The sequence below is a fragment of the Malus sylvestris genome, chromosome 3 (assembly GCF_916048215.2).
Source record: "Malus sylvestris chromosome 3, drMalSylv7.2, whole genome shotgun sequence".
Taxonomy (NCBI): Eukaryota; Viridiplantae; Streptophyta; class Magnoliopsida; order Rosales; family Rosaceae; genus Malus; species Malus sylvestris.
The window spans coordinates 6,172,721-6,189,651 of NC_062262.1; the positions used below are offsets into that span (position 1 = coordinate 6,172,721).

General features: G+C 38.7%; 2 protein-coding genes and 1 pseudogene across 2 annotated transcripts; all 3 read left to right on the plus strand.

Moving 5' to 3' along the window:
• The first annotated feature begins 3,865 nt into the window (after positions 1–3,865).
• LOC126616001 (uncharacterized) lies at positions 3,866–4,435 on the plus strand. Its single transcript, XM_050283958.1, has one exon. The coding sequence runs from the start codon at positions 3,866–3,868 to the stop codon at positions 4,433–4,435; it is 570 nt and encodes a 189-aa protein (XP_050139915.1).
• An 8,204-nt stretch (positions 4,436–12,639) lies between these two features.
• LOC126615995 (uncharacterized) lies at positions 12,640–13,209 on the plus strand. Its single transcript, XM_050283952.1, has one exon. The coding sequence runs from the start codon at positions 12,640–12,642 to the stop codon at positions 13,207–13,209; it is 570 nt and encodes a 189-aa protein (XP_050139909.1).
• Positions 13,210–15,520: 2,311 nt separating this feature from the next.
• On the plus strand, positions 15,521–16,089 carry LOC126616008 (uncharacterized; annotated as a pseudogene).
• The last annotated feature ends 842 nt before the right edge of the window (positions 16,090–16,931 follow it).

Consider the following 16,931-nt stretch of genomic DNA (forward strand, 5'->3'; position numbering starts at 1 on the left):
AGATGCCAATGGTAGTTTCTAGGGTGGCCTCCGGTGACCCTCCTTTTTTGCTTGCCCACATCTTTCTGACTATCTAGATCGATGTAGCTTGAAGAAGACAATAGTAGGAAAGAAAATCAAGTAGATCTATATATTTTTTGAAAATCAAATCAAATAAGAGAGAATTAGAGAGAGAGACCGAATCTAGGATTTGGGAATGTAGAGAATAAAGATGGTCCGAATCTGGGAGTTATGCCTTGGATTGGTTCATAAAAAACCATCAGATCGGGAAAAGGAAGAGAGATGGACCGAATCTGGGAAGGTAGAGAGAGAAAGGGAGTCGGAGAGAGAGACAGAGGTCGACAAGAGGATTCTAGAGGTATAATTAGACGGTCGTTGGTGATGGGTGGACAACGACTTTGTTGTATGAAAGAGGAGGGAAAGAGAGGATAGGGGAGAAAGGAAGACTGCTGAGGAGGACAAGGAGTAGAGTTTAAGAGAGAGGGTGAGAGAGGAAAGGCGTGAACTAATGGCGCGTTTACTAATCCGTAATCAAATTGGAAGGAATTGAATTGAGGAGGAATTGGATTAGGGAGGAAATGAAATGAGGCGGAATCAGAATCGGATTCCTGTTGAAGTTGTTTACTAAAACTGTCTGGAATCGGAATAGAATTCCATAAAGCTGTTTACTAATTCAGCAGAATCGGAATGTAAACCAGTATGATTACTAAAATGCCTTTGTTCCAAGTAATGTAAATACTAAATTGTCCTTGTTGTGAATAAATGATTTTTATGCTATAATTATTGAAAATTAAGTTTATTTATATAAAATTAAATTTATCTTTACAAACTTGACTTTTCTTCCTCCCATCCTCCTATCTCTATCTTTCCTACACCTTATTCCAGAGCACCCCCGGTCGACCTCCCACGCCTCTCCGTTTCCTCTCATCCCCATCTTTTCTTTACCTTCTTCCAGAGCACCCCCAATTGATCTCCCATGCCTCTCCGTTTCCTCTCATCCCCATCTTTTCTTCGACTTCCAGAGCACCCCCAGTCTCCCATGCCTCTTCGTTTCATCCTTGCTGCCTTCTTCTTTCCCAGCCCGCACAACCCTTCCCACCACCCATCATACTCACAGGTCCTCCACGCTCCCCAATCCTTCATATCCTCTTCTTCCCCAGCCCCCACAACCTCCGATATTCACAGATCCTCCCACTGCCTCCCATATTCACATGTCCTCCCACCACCCATGCGACCTCCCAATTTGGGTGGATTTGCAGAAGACGAATTAAGAGGGTAATTTAGGAACAAAAGTATGATTCCTGGAGGACAACAATACAAGGAATTCAATTACCACCTGTTGCTAGAGAATCCGACTTCGGGAAATTTCGGAGTGTGATTCCGGAATTCAACTGGGTCCCACACGATTTTTGATTCCTCTCACGTTAGTAAACACCGGTGTAAGCCGTAATCGGAATTCAATTCCGTTTCTTGATTCTCATTACCTTTACGTAAACGCGCCCTAAATGTAAAGGAATTGAGAATGGGAAAAAGTAAAAGCAATGACATGAAAACTTACTTTTAATTTAAATATATTACATCGGAGAGCACGAAATCTTTTATTGTGCTTTCGTAAATTAACAAACAAATCTTATTTCTAACATTTATAAGGGTGACACATGCAAGTAGGCACAAATACACTTCATTTTTGGCACAAACCAATGTTCTTTTTGCTTAGAGAGCACATATAAAATAGTTTTGTGTTCAATGATACTCAACACGCACAGATATGTATTGGTGCTCAATGAAAATGAAAAGGACACAGATCAATTGTGTTCTTAGCCCACTTTTCTTGTAGTGTGAATTCTTAAGAATACAATTTGCTATGTATCTTTAATCTTGACAACATCAGTGGAAACTTTCAAACTCTAATTCTTTGTTGATTATTCAAATTTGAAAAGATGAAGAAAAGAACGCATGGCAATGTGCATATATAACCATAATAGCATTTCAAATGACTGCACAACATGGAGTCACATTGATACTGATACAATTACACTTTGAGGTTTGGATTTTCTTTTTCTCCACTTTTCTACTGCTTTCAGTTTTCAATGAGTTTTGGGTATACAATCTCACAAAGAAAAAGCCAATTGGCAAGAAAGAGATCTAAAGATTGGTCCGTTGAGCACCCTTCCGTTGATAGGATACATGAGTCAAAAGGAAGACTTGATTTCAGAGATGAAGTTGGTTCGCTCAATGAATTGTCGTGGTGCTGTGGGAATCTCGACCTCCATCTCCGTCCGTGCAAGAAAGCGACATGATATGTTGAGGCAGGTGGGAATTTCAACAACTCAAAGAAAAGGACCGCGCATCACCACACCACTTCCAACTCAAGGTCCGGTGGCAATATGCTAACTTCCTAGAAGCGAAGGGTAGTACTTTCTGCCATTGGAAAACTAGTGGGTGCATTCCAACAAGTCGTATTCCACTTTTAGAGACTAGTAAAACTTTAATATCAATCACATCTGTTGTAGCAAAAACAAATTGATAACTTTCAATATGGGCTTCAACTCCGATAGTTACATTAGGTTTCTATAAGCCCTCACTACATTTTGGTACAAAATTAAAACTTAAGAGCTAGTTTGATAACCAATTCGTTTTAAGTTTTTAATTTTATTTTTAATTATATAGATTGATGAAAGCAGTGTGAATCGATGTTCTAAAAAGTAGTCTAGACAGCTAGCCAGCACCACGATTAATTACTAAATGGTTAGAAAATCAAGTATGGCACCTACGTGGGTTTAGGCAGAATAAATGTTTGTTTTGTTTTGTTTAATTAACTTTGAGTCTTGACTCACCCTTTCCCAGACAGAAAAAGGAAACCAATAATGCGATGAGGTCGTCTCTTTTTGCGATAGTTCTTTGATGTTTACATTATACAATTTATTTATATTTATATTTTCCATTTTAAGTTTCCCCATTACAATTATAATTTTCACTTATTTAATTTTTTTAAATATATATATGCACTTATTTGTATGTCATATAATAAATTTAATTAAGATAAAAAAAAACCTTAGGCAACTAGTTAGAACCCTACCCGCCGCTCGATAACGATCTAGCGATATTTAAAACATTGGTGTCAACGGAATATGTCTGGAAATCAAACACAAAATTTATTGATTATGCTCCCTCAACTGATTATCAGAACGCCCTTTTGATTATTCCTTCGAATGCTGTAAAGCCCAAGTTTGGATGTTATAATCCACAACCCTTAGGTTCCATAAACTTTCCGGAGGCCGGATGAGACACTGGAGTTCCAGGTTAGGGGTCCATGTCCCCACGCTCATAGGCCGCCTATCGTAACCTCGCTTAATAGGGCTCGATCCTCCTAAGCTACTAACCAAACACGACGAAATGGGCTAAAAGAAACTCCTCTAATACCATCAATCTGAATTTTTTAGATTCTTCTAACATCATATATATTGATAAGTAAATATGGATGTAAAAGAATCAGTTAAAAAACAAATGAAATGACTTAAATTAATCCTTGCGATGTAAAGAAAAAATCCTTTTGATAAGCATGCATCACTTTTGGTTATGTTGGAGTTTCTAGAAATGAGGAGTTGGTTAATTAAACTAGAAAAGGTTAGGTGGTTTGCATCCAGTGTGTTATCAGTTAGTACGTTAAAGAAAAAATAAAAACTAAAGAACCAAAAAACTAGTCACGCCAAAAGAAATGGGTTTCTTTACCTCTGCACCCCTAAATTTAGACCCATTCCCGCTCCTTGAGTTGTTTATAAATATGATCTCCGTTCATCCATTCCATAAATCAAACAAATATTTGTAATCACTTTTTCAATTTAAGAAACATACACCTTGAGAAATGGACTCCTCAACCGGATATGCAACTTTCATTGCATCATTGCTCTTATGTCTTTCATCGTCTCCAACACCATTTGCAAATGCAAGAGCGTCTCCATTAATTAGAAGCGTTTGCAAGCAAACCCAAGACCAATTCGGCTACAACTACAAGCAATGCGTAAAATCTCTTTGGAAAGATATTCCAACTCGATCAGAATCTAATCTCAAAGATCTTGACACAGCCATTCTTAAATTAGCACTAACAAACGCACAACAAAGCAAAGCTTTCTTTGTCAATGCGCTCAACACCACCGACAACAATATTGTTAAGGGCTCTGGAGCAGTAAAACAATGTGCAGATTCATATGATTTTGCAGTAGATGGTTTCATTTTCTCAATACGAGGGATGAAAGATAATGACAAATCGGTCTCCCAAATACTCACACAAGTACAAGACGAAATTGTTCGTTGCGGAAAAGCATTAACCTCTACTGAAATTGAACTTCCTTATTTAGTATCTTCGACAAACTTTTTGACCATGTTATATAGGGATGTTGCATTCCTCATTACTTCCCAGTTATTCCATATCTAGAAAAGATACGTGAACAATGTATTAAATTTAGTACGCATTACTTGAATACTAAATCATATACATATGATTACTCTATATTTAATTTGTAAAAGAAAAGAAAATAAAAAATTACTGTAAGAAAACCAAAAGTTGTTTTAATATTGAATCCTTCTGTGTTGCTCTTTTGGTTGTCCATATTAGACATATACCCAAATATACCACACGTTGAATTCTTAAGAACACAATTTGCTATGCATCTTTAATCTTGACAACATCAGTGGAAACTTTCAAACTATAATTCTTTTATTGATTATTCAAATTTGAATAGATGAAGAAAAAAATGCATGGCAATGTGCATATATAACCATGATAGCATTTCTGATGACCGCACAACATGGAGTCACATTGATACCGATACAATTACACTTTTGAGTTTTGTGGTTTGCATTTTCTTTTTCTCCACTTTTCTTCTGCTTTCAAATTTCAATTAGTTTTGGGTACCCAATCATACCCAAAAAAAGCCAATTGTCAAGAAAGAGTTCTAAAGTTTGGTCACGTCGAGCACCCTTCCATTGATAGGATACACAGGTCAAAGTGAAGACTTGAGTTCAGAGATGAAGTTGGCTCGCTCATTGAATTGTTGTGGTGCTGTGGAATCTCGACCTCCATCTCTATTCGTGCAAGAAAGAAATAGAATTTGTTGAGGCGGAATTTGAACAATTCAAAGAAAAAACCGCGTTCCACCACACTATAGGGGCTTTGGCCAAAGAACCTCTGATGCCAAAGTTAGAATTTGAGAGAGAAAGTGTATAGAGAATTTTTGGAGAAGAATGAACTTAGGTTTTTGGCAGAAATGGGAGCTATTTATAGGGGTGTGGCCGGCCCCCCTATTTGGAGAAAAGGGATCCGGCCACTTATGGTGGTTTTTGGGTGTAATTGAAAGATATTATGTCAAAATAATATGTTGCAATCAATTAGGAAATTAATTAATTAATTAGGAAATTAATCAATTAATTTAGGTAATTAATCCTAATTTGAATGAATAAATGAGGGTTACCTTGTGTGGAGGATGTGATGTGGATGAATGATATAGATTTTGAATAAATACCTATTTTGATCACTTTTGACCTTGATTGAGTCGTGATTGTCCGCTACTTGTTTGTGGAAGTTTCGGTGTAGCTTGAGGGTAATTTTGTCATTTTCACCCAAAAGTACACGTGTCGCCTCCATAACTTTCTTGATTATTTCTTACTCCACAAATACCGCACATCTGTTGGGCTGGTCATAGGAAAGGGCAACAGGTGTAAAGATCTCCAGCTTTGATGCAGATTCTCACTTGGACTTGGAATTAGATTCTTCTAGGAAAGGGAAATAAATCACCTCCAAAGCCTATTTAAGCCTACCTTAAGTAGGAGATTAAATCAACTTCGGAGGGCAATTATTTATCCCTATAAGAAAGAGAGAAAACTAGAGGATATTTGTTCCCCCTCCCCTAGCACTCTTCTTTGCTTGCACGTGTAAAGAACAGTCTTCCGTTGATTTCTTTGTCTTCTCAGCGCTGCACCGATGTAAGAAAAACTTAATTTTCCTTGTCTTCTTCTTGGGTGGTGTTGCCACGGGACAGTTGTCGGGGTGGTGCGAAACGTCGGCTAGCAGGGGCCAGGAGTTGACTTGGCATGGGGCAAAGAGGTGGTGTGGTAGGGGTCATTGCTTGTGCTGCTCGGCTTGGCTGAAGCCAAGGACTGGCTTGACATGGGGCGAGGAAGTGGCGTGGCATGAGCTGCTTGCCAAAAATGAGGAAACTGTTTGAGTTTGATTTCTCAGCTGTCGTACATGGAGCAGTCAAGGATAGAGTTGTCAAGATCGGAGCAACTAAAGATGAAGTGTCGGATAAGCGAACTGTTAAGTCTACAGTGGTTGTTGCGCCCTGACCATTTGATGCCTAGTTGGTATTCAAGCATTCGATTTTTTGAGTTATGTGGCCTTCTCGCACTGGAGAGCTTACCCAGATGGGTGTCGGGGAATTAGTTTACCCTCTCGTACTGGAGAGCAATTAGTTCACCCTCTAGCATTGAAGAACAATTAGTTTACCCTCTCGCACTGGAGAGCAATTAGTTTACCTTCGCACACTGGAGAGCAATTAGTTTATCCTCTCGCACTGGAGAGCAAACCCAGATGGGTGTCGGGGAATTAGTTTATCCTCTCGCAATGGAGAGCAAACCCAGATGGGTGTCGGGGAATTAGTTTCCCCTCTCGCATTGGATAGTAATTAATTTATCCTCTCGCACTGGAGAGCAGACCCAGATAGGGGTTTGAGCAGTTGTTGTAGACAGCAGTTGAGCCAAGCTTATGAATAACTTCTTGAATCTTCATTGAGAATAAAGAAATGGATCAACCGTGCTGGAAGGTAGAAATTGCATAACAAATTGGATAATCCTCGACTTGTGAGGTTTTGTTCATCGAGCTACTAAACTTATTTGGAAAAACACTAACGGGGTTCAGGGGGTGATGGAGATTTCCTTTGCTTATGTAGGTTGTGTCGTTGACTTGTCAAGATACTCGTCGCACCAGCCCTCATTTGTCAGCTTCTCAAGGTTCTGCTTCTATTTCTGGCAGCCGTTGGTAGTGTGGCTTGGTCCTTGATGGAATGCACAATATTTTGTCTGATCCAGCCTGGTAAGATTGCTCTTCATAGGTGGTGTTCTTGAGCTTACTTAGAACTGTGAACTTGGTGAATGTTTCGAGTGCTGAGTCTTCTCTGGTCGAAGGATGCTTCTTTACTGACTCATTTTTGTTAGACTGCTTGACCTCGTCCCATAATGCGTGCTTCTCCGCCAAAGCATACAAAGCTGCCATGGTCAGTTCTTCTCCCATGATCAATTTTTCGAATAAAGGGTGTTCGATGAGAAGCCTATTTTTGAATGTTGTCGTTGCTATGCCTTCGATATAGCCAATAATCTTGGCCTTCTCTGCTTTGAACCTCTTGATATAGTCGCGAATTGTCTCCTAATGGCCTTTTACGATGCTGAAGAGATGATCGGATGTCCTTTTGATTGAGCGGTTAGACGAATATTCCTTAGTGAAAACTAAGGAAAGTTCGTTGAAACTCCGAATCGACTGTGGCGGCAATGTGTGAAACCGGTCTTGCACCTCGCCTTGTAGAGTTGTTGCAAAAAATTTGCACAAAAGCGCGTTGTTGTTCCTGTAGAGGATCATGGTACTACAGTAGTGCTTGAGATGTTGGTCCGGATCTTCACCTCCCTTGTATGGAGTAAAGTGAGGCATATGGAACCCGCGAGGTGGATCTGTCTGTTCAATCTTATGCATGAATGATGACCTGCTTATGTTGGTCATGTTTCGTTGAAAAGCATCGTCAGTAGCCTCGTTGCACTGGAAATCGCGTAATCGTTCAATTAAGAGCCTCTCAACTTCTTCTTGAATTTGCCTCTGATGGGGCTATGGAACTTTCGGCTGCCCTTGGTCGTGACCTATTGGTCTAGGCCGCTCTTTCTTATGCTCGACTCGTCTATGTCGTGGCTGCGGTGCATGTGGCACGTTCATGGCAAGTGAGCGGGCTAATTGCAGGCTACCGGTTGAACTTGAGCCAGATTGAGGGACTACTTCTCTCCATCCGCCATTTTGCCTACTCCAATGTGAGGTGAAAAATGCTCTTTGCGAGCCTAGTTGTGAATAAACACTTCGCCTAGAAGGTTGTCCATGTTGATAATCAGAGTGTGGCCTCAACCGTGAACGTATGCTCATTTGTGGGCTTGATTGGGAGTGTACGCTCATCCGCGTGCTAAGATGAGAGTATATGCTATCTCGAGGATCCATGCGGGAGCGTTAACTGCTAGAACGCCCGGATCATGGCTGGTTGAGAGGCTATTTGCCTGGACGCTGCTGGAGAGGTTCGTCGTCTGCCTTTGTCATGCTTCGGGAAACCTCGTCTAAAGCACGTTGCATCTCGGTGCATTGCAAGAGCTGATTCACCAAAGTCGTATGTTGTGCGAGGATGCTTGTCAACTCTTTTACTTGTCGAGACAAGTGTGGTTCGTCATTCGGGTGGGAAGAGCTTAGACGGTATGCGTCTCCTTGAGTAGCGGAAGTGTAGTGGACTTTGGGCGCAAGATTTGAGTTGGGAAATGTCAAATCTGCGGATAAATGGGATGAAAATATCCCCAGTTTAATCGTTGGTCTAGAAATCTGAATCCAAGACTGTTGAACCGATCTTGGACTAGTCAGGAACACCAAGTGAGCCACGGGAGTGGGTTGGGTCTCGAAAGTGGGTCGTGTCATGTGTGGGGCGCGTGGGCGAGGTGCGGCGGTGAGAGCGCTTTAGATTTAGGCCAAAGGAATGGTCAGCGCAGCTCAGGCCTGCAATGCGTCTTAGGCTTGCTCGTGCTGGGCATGGCTTGGCTGCCCTGCAACATGGGCTGGAGATTGGGCCACCTGCTGTGATACTTGTGCGGCTGCTGCTAGCGCTTAGGCCTATACTTGGTCCTGGGTTTGGGCTGTTGTAGTGGCAGCGCATAAGGCTATGGTCTGCTACCATCGAGCTGGCCCACTCCTCACTGCCACGGTGGTCCCCGTAGCTACCATAGTGGTGCTGCGTGTGAATCAAACTCTCAATGAAAACACCAATTTGTGGTTGCAAATTTCTGCCTTCTTATTCTTGGACGAAAATGCACCTGCAAAACAATTAACACTTTAAGTCAAGGCCAAGAGCCTCACACGCCCACGATGAATGAGGGGCTTTGGCCGAAGAACCTCTGATGCCAAAGTTAGAATTTGAGAAAGAAAGTGTTTAGAGAATTTTTGGAGAAGAATGAACTTAGGTTTTTGGGAGAAATGAGAGCTATTTATAGGGAAGTAGCCGACACCTATTTGGAGAAAAAGGGTTTGGCCACTTATGGTGGTTTTTGGATGTAATTGCAAGATATTATGTCAAAATAATATCTTGCAATCAATTAGAAAATTATTTAATTAATTAGAAAATTATTTAATTAATTAGAAAATTAATCAATTAATTAGGAAATTAATCAATTAATTTAGGTAATTAATCCAAATTTGAATGAATAATTGAGGGTTACCTTGTGGGGAGGATTTGATGAGAATGGATGAAATAGATTTTGAATAAATATCTATTTTGATCACTATTGACCTTGATTGAGTCGTTATGGTCCGCTACTTGCGCGTGGAAGTTCCAGTGTAGCTCGTGGGTAATTTTGTCATTTTCACCCAAAAGTACAAGTGTCGCCTCCATAATTTTCTTGATTATTTTTTACTCCACATTATTTGCGTGAGATTCACATATATCAAACTATAATTGAAAAGGTTTTTACATGTAAAAAGTCAAGTAGCACTAAAATTTAAAATTTGGTACTTTTATAAGCATGGATACAACTAGAGCACAAAAGTTTCCCAAAAGAAATTTCTTTATCAGTTAAATTAAGGCTAGCTAATGATCATTATTATAATCGAAGGATTGATTCTTAAGAGAACTGCGTAAAGAAACAAGGGAACAACAAAAACACTAACGCTTGGTAGAAGAATTCGATGTCACCAGAACAGGCGAATAATGGACATAAGGATTGTTTGCCTGGGCTGTGCCTGGAGTTTCAGAGGGACGACTATCCTTATGATAAGGGTCTGTCTCGGTATACAACAACAAAAAGAGAGAAAGAAATGCCGATAAACAATATGCCAACTTTTGTCTACTAAAGCATATTGTTGGATATTGTTTCATATATACTTTTCCGTTTTCGCCTATATGATAGACACACTTAAATTTCTTATAGCAAATATAAATTTGTGGAGATTCTTCAGAAGTCCATATATTATTTTTATCGAGAAGTAAATATGAATGTAGAGGAATTTGTAAAAAGCAAATGAAATGGCCTAAATTAATCCTTCCGATGTAATAAAATAAAATAAAATACTTTTGTTAAGCATGCTTCACTTTTTGTCATGTTCTAGAAAGGAGAAGCTGGTTTCAGTTCAAAACAAATTAAACTAGAATAGGTTTGGTGGTTTGCATCCAATGCGAGGTCTCTCTTTGAGATTGTTCTTTGATGTTTTCAATAATTTGTAGTACTTTATAATTTATTTACATTTATTTTTTGCATTTTAAGTTTCTCCATTATGTCACATCCAGGCTCGGGCCCCACCACATCCCGGGATCGACTCCGCTGTAACACGATATTATCCGCTTTGCCCTCACGGTTTTATTTCTAGGAACTCATACGAGAACTTCCCAGTGGGTCACCCATCATGAGATTGCTCTCGCGCGAACTCGCTTAACTTCAGAGTTCCGATAAAACCCGAAGCCAGTGAGCTCCCAAAAGGCCTCGTGCTAGGAAGAGATAGGAATATACATATAAGGCTTATAGGATCCACTCCCCTGGGCGATGTAGGATGTTACAATCCACCCCCCCTTACAGGCCCGACTTCCTTGTCTACACACTCCCTCTGATACCAAATTGTCACATCCCGGCCTGGGCCCCCATCACATCCCAGGCTCGACTCCGCCGTAGCACGATATTGTCCGCTTTGGGCCCCGACCACGCCCTCACAGTTTTATTTCTAGGAACTCACACAAGAACTTTCCAGTGGGTCAACCATCATAGGATAGCTCTCGTGCGAACTCGCTTAACTTCGGAGTTCCGATGGAACCCGAAGCTAGTGAGCTCCCAAAATGCATCGTGCTAGGAAGAGATAGAAATATACATATAAGGCTTACAGGATTCACTTCTCTGGGCGATGTGGGATGTTACAATTACAAGTATAGTTTATTTACTTATTTTAAGTATAAATATGCACCTATTTATATGTCATACAATAAATCTAATAAAGATATTAAAAAAAAAACCTAGGTCAACAGTTAGGACCCTAACGGCCGCTTGATAATGGTCTAGCGATGTTTAAAGCATTGGTGTGAACGGAATGTTTTTGGAAATCAAGCACAAAATGTCTTGATTATACTCCCTCAGCTCATTTCCGAATCATTATTCCTTCGAACGGCACAAAGCTCAGGTTTGAATGTTAAAACCCACAACCCTTAGGTTGGATAAACTTTTCGAAGGTCGAACAAGGTGTTGGACTTCCGGGTCAAGGATCCATGTCCCCATGCCCCTAGGCCGCCTATCGCAACCATGCTTAATAGGACTCGAGCCTCCCAAATTGCTAACCGAACACGACGAAATGGGTTAAAAGATACTCCTATAACACTATCAATTTGAATTTTTTAGATTCTTCTAACAACATATATATTGATAAGTAAATATGGTTGTAGCTGAATTTGTCAAAGAAAAAAAAAACAAATGAAATGGCTGTGGATGCAAATTTCTGCCTTCTTCTTCTTGGACAAAATTGCACCTACAAAACAATTAACACCTTAGGTTAAGGCCAAGAGCCTCACGCGCCCACGATGAATGGGGGGGCTTTGGTCGAAGAACCTCCGATGCCAAAGTTAGAATTTAGAGAGAAAAATATTTGGAGAGTTTTTGGGAGTTTTGCAAGAGTGCGGACCTCCTTTGTTAGAAAAAATAGGGTCATATATATAGGGAATGGAGGTGGCCGGCCCTTAGAGGTTTTTTGTGTGAAAATGGGTGATTTAATTGGTGATTAATGGATTAATTAGGAATTAATCTCCATTTATATGGAATAATTTGTAGGTTATGAAGTAATTACCTAAATTGAGGATGGATGAGATAATTTGGAATTGGTTACCTTTTTTGGACACTCTTGGCTTGATTAAAGAATGATTGTCCACGGCTCGTGCGTAGGACAATCGGTGTGTCTCAAGGGTAACTTTGTCATATTACCAAAAATCCACATGTCGCCTTGTGATTATTTTTGGCTCCACAATGGCTAAATTAATCATTGCAATGGAACAAATAAAAAGTTACTTTTCATAAGCATGCATCACCTTTGGATATATTGGAGTTTCTAGACAGGATGAGTTGGTTAATTAAACTAGAATAGGTTTGGTGGTTTGCATCCAATGCATTATTAGTTAGTACGTAAGAGAAAAAACAAAAACTAAAGGACCAGAAAACTAAACACGTCAAAAGACATGGGTTTCTTTACCTTCTGTGCTCCTAAATTTAGACCCATACCCCTTCCTTGAGTTGTTTATAATATGATCTCCATTCATCCATTGCTCAAACCAAACCAATAATTTATAATCACTTTAGCATCAATTTAAGAAACATACACCTTGAGCAATGGAGTCCTCAATCGGATATGCAACTTTCATTGCATCCTTGCTCATTTGTCTCTCATCGTTTCCAACACCATTTGCAAATGCACGAGCGTCTCCATTAATTAGAAGTGTTTGCAAGCAAACCCAAGACCAATTTGGCTACAACTACAAGCAATGCATAAAATCTCTTTGGAAAGATATTCCAACTCGATCAGCATCTAATCTCAAAGATCTTAACACAGCCATTCTTAAATTAGCACTAACAAATGCACAACAAAGCAAAGCTTTCTTTATCAATGCACTCAACACCACCTGCAACAATATTGTTAAGGGCTCCGGAGCAATAAAACAATGTGCAGATTCATATGATTTTGCGGTAGACGGTTTCGCTTTCTCAGTGAGAGGGATCAAAGATAATGACAAATCAGTCTCCCAAATACTCACACAAGTACAAGATGAAATTGTTCGTTGCGAAAAGGCATTGACCTCTACCGAAATTGAACTTCCTTATTTAGTATCTTCGACAAACTTTTTGATCATGTTATATAGGGATGTTGCATTCCTCATTACTTCCCAGTTATTCCATATCTAGAAAAGATACGTGAACAATGTATTAAATTCAGTACGCATTACTTAAATACTAAATAATATACATATAATTAATGTATGTTTAATTTGTAAAAGCAAAGAAAAGAATGAAAAATTAATGTAAGAAAACAAAAAATTGTTTTAACATTGAATCCTTCTATGTTGTTATTTTGGTTGTCCATATATACTACACATATACCCAGATATACTACACGTTGAATTCTTAAGAACACAATTTGCTATGCATCTTTAATCTTGACAGCATCAGTGGAAACTTTCAAACTATAATTCTTTGTTGATTATTCAAATTTGAAAACATGAAGAAAAGAACGCATGGCAATGTGCGTATATAACCATAATAGCATTTCAAATGACCGCACAAAATGGAGTCACATGGATACTGATACAATTACACCTTTGAGTTTTGAGGTTTGGATTTTCTTTTTCTCCACTTTTTTACTGCTTTCAGTTTTCAATGAGTTTTGGGTATACAATCACACAGAAAAAGCCAATTGGCAAGAAAGAGATCTAAAGATTGGTCCGTTGAGCACCCTTCTATTGATAGGATACACGGGTCAAAAGGAAAACTTGATTTCAAAGACGAAGTTGGTTTGCTCATTGAATTGTTGTGGTGCTGTAGGAGTCTCGACCTCCATCTCCATCCGTGCAAGAAAGAGACATAATTTGTTGAGGCAGGTGGGAATTTCAACAACTCAAAGAAAAGGACCTCTCACCACCACACCACTTCCAACTAAAGGTTTGATGCCAATATGCTGACTTCTTAGAAATGAAGGGTAGTACTTTTTGCCATTGGAAAACTGGTGGGTGCATTCCAGCAAGTCGTATTCCACTTTTAAAGACTAGAAAAACCTTAATATCGATCACATCTATTGTAGCAAAAACAGATTGATAACTTTCAATATGGGCTTCGACTCCGATAGTGGAATACATTACGTTTCTATAAGCCCTCACTACATTTTGGTACAAAATTAAAACTTAAGAGCTAGGTTGATAACCAATTCGTTTTAAGTTTTTAATTTTATTTTTAATTATATAGATTGATGAAAAATATGTGATTTGAAGATTAATGAAGATAGGCGAAGGATAGATGGTGAAAGCAGTATGAATCGATGTTCTAAAAAGCAGTCTAGACAGCTAGCCAGCACCACGATTAATTACTAAACGGTTAGAAAATCAAGTATGGCATCTACGTGGGTCTAGGCAGAATAAGTGTTAGTTTTGTTTTAATTAACTTTGAGTCTTGACTCATCCTTTCCTAGACCAAAAAAAGGAAACCAAGAATGCGATGTGGTCGTCTCTCTTTGCGATAGTTCTTTGATGTTTTCAATAAATTGTAGTACTTTATATAATTTATTTATATTTATATTTTTCATTTTAAGTTTCCCCATTACAATTATAATTTTTACTTATTTATTTTTTTTAAATATATATATGCACTTATTTGTATGTCATATAATAAATTTAATTAAGATAAAAAAAAACCTTAGGCCACTGGTTAGAACCCTACCCGCCGCTCGATAACGACCTAGCGATATTTAACACATTGGTGTGAATGGAATATGTTTGGAAATCAAACACAAAATTTCTTGATTATGCTCCCTCAGCTGATTATCAGAATGCCCTTTTGATTATTCATTTGAATGGTGTAAGGCCCAAGTTTGGATGTTATAATCCACAACCCTTAGGTTCCATAAACTTTCCGGAGGCCGGATGAGGCGCTAGACTTCCAGGTTAGGGGTCCATGTCCCCATGTTCATAGGCCGCCTATCGTAACCTTGCTTAATAGGGCTCGATCCTCCTAAGCTGCTAACCGAACATGACGAAATGGGCTAAAAGAAACACCTCTAATACCACCAATTTGAATTTTTTAGATTCTTCTAACATCATATATATTGATAAGTAAATATGGATGTAAATGAATTTGTAAAAAAAACAAATGAAATGACTGAAATTAATCCTTGCGATGTAATGAAAAAATCCTTTTGATAACCATGCATCAGTTTTGGTTATGTTGGAGTTTCTAGAAATGAGGAGTTGGTTAATTAAACTAGAATAGGTTAGGTGGTTTGCATCCAGTGTGTTATTAGTTAGTACGTTAAAGAAAAAACAAAAACTAAAAGACCAGAAAACTAAAGTCAAAAGAAATGGGTTTCTTTACCTTCTGCACTCCTAAATTTAGACCCATACCCGCTCCTTGAGTTGTTTATAAATATGATCTCCGTTCATCCATTCCATAAATCAAACAAATATTTGTAATCACTTTTCATCAATTTAAGAAACATACACCTTGAGAAATGGACTCCTCAATCGGATATGCAACTTTCATTGCATCATTGCTCTTATGTCTTTCATCGTCTCCAACACCATTTGCAAATGCAAGAGCGTCTCCATTAATTAGAAGTGTTTGCAAGCAAACCCAAGACCAATTCGGCTACAACTACAAGCAATGCGTAAAATCTCTTTGGAAAGATATTCTAACTCGATCAGCATCTAATCTCAAAGATCTTGACACATCCATTCTTAAATTAGCACTAACAAATGCACAACAAAGCAAAGCTTTCTTTGTCAATGCGCTTAACACCACCGGCAACAATATTGTTAAGGGCTCCGGAGCAGTAAAACAATGTGCAGATTCATATGATTTTGCAGTAGACGGTTTTGCTTTCTCAATGCGAGGGATCAAAGATAATGACAAATCGGTCTCCCAAATACTCACACAAGTACAAGACGAATTGTTCGTTGCGGAAAAGCATTGACCTCTACCGAAATTGAAATTCCTTATTTAGTATCTTCGACAAACTTTTTGACCATGTTATATAGGGATGTATCATTCCTCATTACTTCCCAGTTATTCCATATCTAGAAAAGATACGTGAACAATGTATTAAATTTAGTACGCATTACTTGAATACTAAATCATATACATATGATTACGCTATATTTATTGGTAAAAGAAAATAAAATGAAAAATTACTGTAAGAAAACAAAAAGTTGTTTTAATATTGAATCCTTCTGTGTTGCCCTTTTGGTTGTATATTAGACATATACCCAAATATACCACATGTTGAATTCTTAAGAACACAATTTGCTATGCATCTTTAATCTTGATAGCTTCTTTAATCTTGACAGCATCAATGGAAACTTTCAAACTATAATCTTTTATTCAAATTTGAATAGATGAAGAAAAAAACACATGGCAATGTGCATATATAACCATGATAGCATTTCCGATAACCGCACAACATGGTGTCACATTGATACTGATACAATTACACTTTTGAGTTTTGAGGTTTGGATTTTCTTTTTCTCCACTTTTTTACTGCTTTCAGTTTTCAATGAGTTTTGGGTACACAACCATACCAAAAAAGGCCAATTGTCAAGAAAGAGTTCTAAAGTTTGGTCACGTCGAGCACCCTTTCGTTGATAGGATACACTGGTCAAAGTGAAGACTTGAGTTCAGAGACGAAGTTGGCTCGCTCATTGAATTGTCGTGGTGTTGTGGAATCTCGACCTCCATCTCTATTTGTGCAAGAAAGAAACATAATTTGTTGAGGCGGGTGGGAATTTCAACAATTCAAAGAAAAAACTGCATTCCACCACACTACTTCCAACTCAAGGTTTGGTGCCAATATGCTGACTCTCCTAGAAGCAAAGGGCAGTACTTTTCACCATTGGAAAATTGGTGGGTGCAATCCAGCAAATTGT

Excerpts from the sequence above, each read along its gene's own strand:
- LOC126616001 (XM_050283958.1), top strand. The coding sequence starts at position 3,866 with ATGGACTCCTCAACCGGATATGCAACTTTCATTGCATCATTGCTCTTA.
- LOC126615995 (XM_050283952.1), top strand. The coding sequence starts at position 12,640 with ATGGAGTCCTCAATCGGATATGCAACTTTCATTGCATCCTTGCTCATT.